We start from the raw sequence: 4,385 nt of genomic DNA on the forward strand, positions 1-4,385 counted from the left end.
TATGTCAGGAGGACGAGTCCACCAGATGAATGAAAGGAACTCTTAACTTCACTTCTATAGAGCTAGCTAGCATGCTAACATGATACTGTTCCTCCTAATCTGGGAAGATGGAGCATTGGGCCGGACACAGAACCAGAACCGGGGCCCATGGTTCTGACCTCTCATGGGAGGGGCCTGGAGGAGGAAGATCAACCATGACAACAGAGCTCCTCAGTTCTCCTCAATGTTGTTGACAAATAGTGGGTCACGCGACTGTCAGTTTGTCGCTGCAGCTGCAACAAATAAAGTTTTCAAGTCCTCTGCTCAACTGTGGAGATAATAATATATGTGTTATTATTGTTTGATGCAAGTCAAGGGGGGGATTACCAGGTATGGCGTCACAACGAATCGCTGTCCATGGTGACACAGTGTGTGTATCAGTTTCAACAATAACTGTGACATGACAGAGATAAAGGTGAGTGGATGTCCAAACTTGTTTACTGCGGAAGACCCCCCCCCCTCACAAACAGACGGTGCAATTAAGAGTTAAAGTGTTTAGTGCCGGAGACTTTACGACGGCGTCTAGACTCGCAGAGGAGGATCTGCGTTTAGTGCCCTAAAAGCGGCATCATTGTCCGCAAAGACTCCTCGCCATGACTCGCTCCTCACTTTATAATCTGATAATTAGACTCTCGCGTCACCGCAAACGTGTACATCCACATTTAAAAGCCCGTAAAGTTGATTTAAATTGTCCATTTTCGCTCTCTCTCTTTCTCTATCCCTCTCTCTCTCACACACACGTCCCTCTGCGCATGCGCGCGGGCCGAGGGGTCACCCAACATGGCGATGACAACAAGAACACAGTCTTGAGTTGATAAATTTATTGACTATATCACGGATACACATACTCTCCTCTGGAATTAAAAAAAAAAGAAAAGAAAAAAAAGCATGAGGCAGCAAAATAACTTAAGGCTGAAGCAACACTGGGGCGACAGAGACACGTATTTACATCACTCTGGTCGAGAGAACGTCTCGGGACACTATGTACAAGGACCAGAAGAGTTTGTGTAGAAGATAAAAACGACCTGTCGAGAGAGTCCCGTAGTATCATTGCACCGGTTCCGACTCACAGCAACGGGTTCCCGGAGAAGTACTGCAGCCGGTCTCTGCTCAGCTTCTTCTCCTTCATCCGGCGGTTCTGGAACCAGATCTTCACCTGGCGGTCGGTGAGGTTCAACATCCGGGACAGCTGCAGACGCTTCTCCTTGTTGATGTAGACGTTGAAGAAGAACTCCCGCTCCAGCTCCCGGATCTGGAACTTGGAGTACGGACACCGCTTCTTTCTGGTGCGCGGAGTAGAGCCTGGGAAGAGACGGGAGGACGGGTTAGAAGGTCCAGATCTTTGAGGTCCGAACCGCCTTCTCACTCCCGCATGACACTTGGAATTCTTTATCTATTTATGTTAATTGATTTAAACTCAAAATTAAATAAAGCTGGACACTGATGTAATAATTAATGGTTTCGTGTGTGTGTTTTAATTGTCATTTATTTGTATTTATTTTTATTATAAAGCAACATTTAATGTGAACAAACACGAATTGTGGACTTATTTTTACGTAATATGGATTAAAATAAAATGTGTAATTCGTTGTTGTGAAAATAAAAGTGTGTGTCGCGCCTATCGCAATCTCTGCATTTTAATAAATATATTATATTTATAAGTTTATCAAAACGAGTTCTCTTTAAATAAAAATATATATTTTTCTGCGTGAATTTAAATTCAGTGTCGTTTATTTTCCATGATATTTTATTAATAAAACAGACCTTTTTCAGTCAGTGTGTGACCGAATGTGTGTGTGTTTTTCTGGGATTTAAATAAATGAGTTGAGCAGCAGAACCGTCCAGCACCCGAACCGGCCGAACCTTCCGCGGGTCTCGGTTCTAGTGCCTGTCACAGCGACTCTCTAGTCGATTTGGTTTTTACTCTACACAACAAAAAAACCAAATCCTAAATTCGACTCCTCGCAAGTTCACGATCAAAGCTGTTTAACAAGAGTTCGGTGCCGGACGGGTCTGTAACATCCCCTCTTCTCTTCGCGGCGCGTCGTAAAAAAAATCTTCTGGGTGAAGACGCAGTTTGTAGGTTATAATAAAAATCCTTTGAGCGCTTATAAAAGTCCACATAAAAACCTGAGCGACAAAAACACCGGGGCGGCCCTTCAACCCTCGGAACCTACTGGACTGGCTGCTCTTGCTGCCCTCCTTGGCGGCGGCGGCGGCGGACGAGGACGTGGTGGTGTCGGTGGTGTTGGTGTGTTCCTCGTCGTCTTCCGGCTCCTTCTCCGGTTCCGAGGCGGGCTGCGGGGTCTCCAGCTTGTCCCCCTTCGGCGAGCAAGTGTCCGTCTGTGCGTCGGCGCTGCTACAGTACGCGCTCTCGAAGAAGCGGTCGAACCCCTGCGGGAGGACGCTGTTCTTGCCGGAGTAGAAGCCCGTGGAGGGGTGTCCGGCCCCGGCGTGGTGGTGGTGATGGTGGTGGTGGTGGCTGTACTCGTTCTTCATCAGCATTTCCGTCATGGTGGACGGCGGCGGCAGGCAGTCCCGGTGCACCAGCTCGTCGCCCGAGTACGCGTAGTTGCCCCTGTGGTGCCATTTGCTGGCCGGGTCCAACCCGTAGGAGACTTCCCGCACCGGCGGAACCTGCGAGAGGTTCGTGGAGTACGGGTAGCTGATCTGTCGGGACGGGGCCTGCGGCAGGAAGGACGAGACGGCGGAGAACTCCGGGACGTAATAGGTGCAGCTCGGGAGGTAGATGTTGGACGCGCAGCCGGTTCTGTCCCCAAACTCGCTGGTCCGGTCTTTGCGCGTCTGGGAGCAGAAGTTGCCCAGATTGACCGAGTTAAACATCCTTCCCTGGCTCTGCGTCTATAGATAGACGTTTTGGACCCGGAGCTGCAGCAGAAGGGGGAAAAATTTTGGGAAGACGAGATGACGCGCAATCCGCCTAAGTCGCCCCGCAGACACGTGATCGAAAGTAGATATTGTCATATATCAATTTGGAAGAGTTGATGTGGAGGAGTGGTTGGCGCAAGGTAAGATCGAGGAGGTTCGGACGAGCACAGCGCCACTAGTAGGAGTACCAGAACCGCATTCCAGTGAGCCGACTTTTTTGACAATTAAAGGGGATGCGAGCGCGTCCGAGCGTGCGAGTGAGTGCGGATGCTAAGCTAACGGCTGCTACAGCCCCTTTAAAACCGAGCGAGGGTCCACAGGTAAGATTATGACCAGCTCCACATGTCAACTGGTTGGTCTCACTTGTCACCTTCGTGACGTCATCGAGCCCGAGGAAGGAGAAACAAGTCAGAAAGTTAAAAACATTTCTTATTTTTTAAAAACACTGAACCACGTCACTCAGATTTAATTGATCACTAAATGAGATTCAGATCAAATAAAGAGTTGTGCTTCGTCAGGTTTGCAAACGTCGCAGTGACGTCAGATGGAAATGTTTTTCTTAAATTAAAAACAACAACTTTTTATTCAGTAGAAACTGTTGTTTTCTGCACAAATACCAGCTGTTTAATGTTGAAGGTGTGTTTTCGTCGCTTCACAGCGGATTCTCAGTCACAGTGACCGTTTTTAATTTAAAAAAATAAAGATTTTTCTTGTTGTTCCTCAGATTTTGTGTGTTTTATTCATCATAAATATTATACAATCGCCGCTACATTGCGTCAACTGCGTTGTCTTACTCTTTCCATCGTGTTTACAGGTAGTCTTATTTTGACTTTCTAATATTTCTTTATTATATATACATATTTATTTATATACGCGCGTGTATGTGTGTGTAGACGTATGTCATGAATATCTTAACAAATATACACAAATGCTCTCTGTGTATATGTTGTTCTGTTGCGACGCATTTTTCTATTATTATTATTATTGCATTGTTATGCATTTTTTTTCAAACTTAATTCAATACTTTATTTGACACCGGAACAATCACACCATCCTTTTATATTCGGAATGATTCTGTTTATCTTTATGAGGATCTTTTTATGGCATATATTATACTATCTGCGCACACGCTTCCCTCAATGATCCTCTTTCCAATTAAAATTGTTACACAAAAGTGTAACAATAAATGTGTACAAACGTGGTAAAAACAACATTTATTTCCGTAAATATTGTATTTTTATTTTGCTGCTCCTCGCCTTTGGTGATGGTTCGAACAGTGAAATGTCAGAAATGTCCAACAGTTCTGCACAAACAAGTCCGAACCAAAAATGTGTGTAGCGCCAAAAAAAAAAGAAGGTACTTTTGACTTTGATTCTGAGCTCAACCGGTTACTGGGCCTGTTGGCGGAACCGGTACCGAGTGTGTTGAGAAGGCCCAAAACAAGCGGAGCCGGGACT

General features: G+C 45.9%; 1 protein-coding gene across 2 annotated transcripts; it reads right to left on the reverse strand.

The window, feature by feature from the left end:
- Positions 1-646: 646 nt before the first annotated feature.
- Positions 647-3,099, reverse strand: hoxc11a (homeobox C11a). 2 transcript variants are annotated; one of them, XM_087781161.1, is made up of 2 exons: positions 2,229-3,099; positions 647-1,341 (listed from the first exon to the last, which is right to left on the reverse strand). In XM_087781161.1, exons 1-2 carry the CDS (start codon positions 2,881-2,883, stop codon positions 1,106-1,108), a joined length of 891 nt encoding a protein of 296 aa, XP_087637287.1. In that variant the 5' UTR covers positions 2,884-3,099; the 3' UTR covers positions 647-1,105. The 2 variants fall into 2 exon arrangements, with proteins under 2 accessions (XP_087637287.1, XP_087637286.1); XM_087781160.1 differs by having other exon boundaries at positions 2,217-3,099.
- Between the last annotated feature and the right edge of the window lie 1,286 nt (positions 3,100-4,385).

Source organism: Callionymus lyra, chromosome 19 (assembly GCF_982586985.1).
Source record: "Callionymus lyra chromosome 19, fCalLyr1.hap1.1, whole genome shotgun sequence".
NCBI lineage: Eukaryota > Metazoa > Chordata > Actinopteri > Syngnathiformes > Callionymidae > Callionymus > Callionymus lyra.

What these genes read in the sequence shown, in the direction of transcription:
- hoxc11a (XM_087781160.1), bottom strand. Translation starts at nt 2,883, where the DNA reads ATGTTTAACTCGGTCAATCTGGGCAACTTCTGCTCCCAGACGCGCAAA. An exon ending in CAGCAAGAGCAGCCAGTCCA is followed by an intron (nt 1,342 to 2,216) that starts GTAGGTTCCGAG and finishes GTCTCTTCCCAG; the next exon opens with GCTCTACTCCGCGCACCAGA.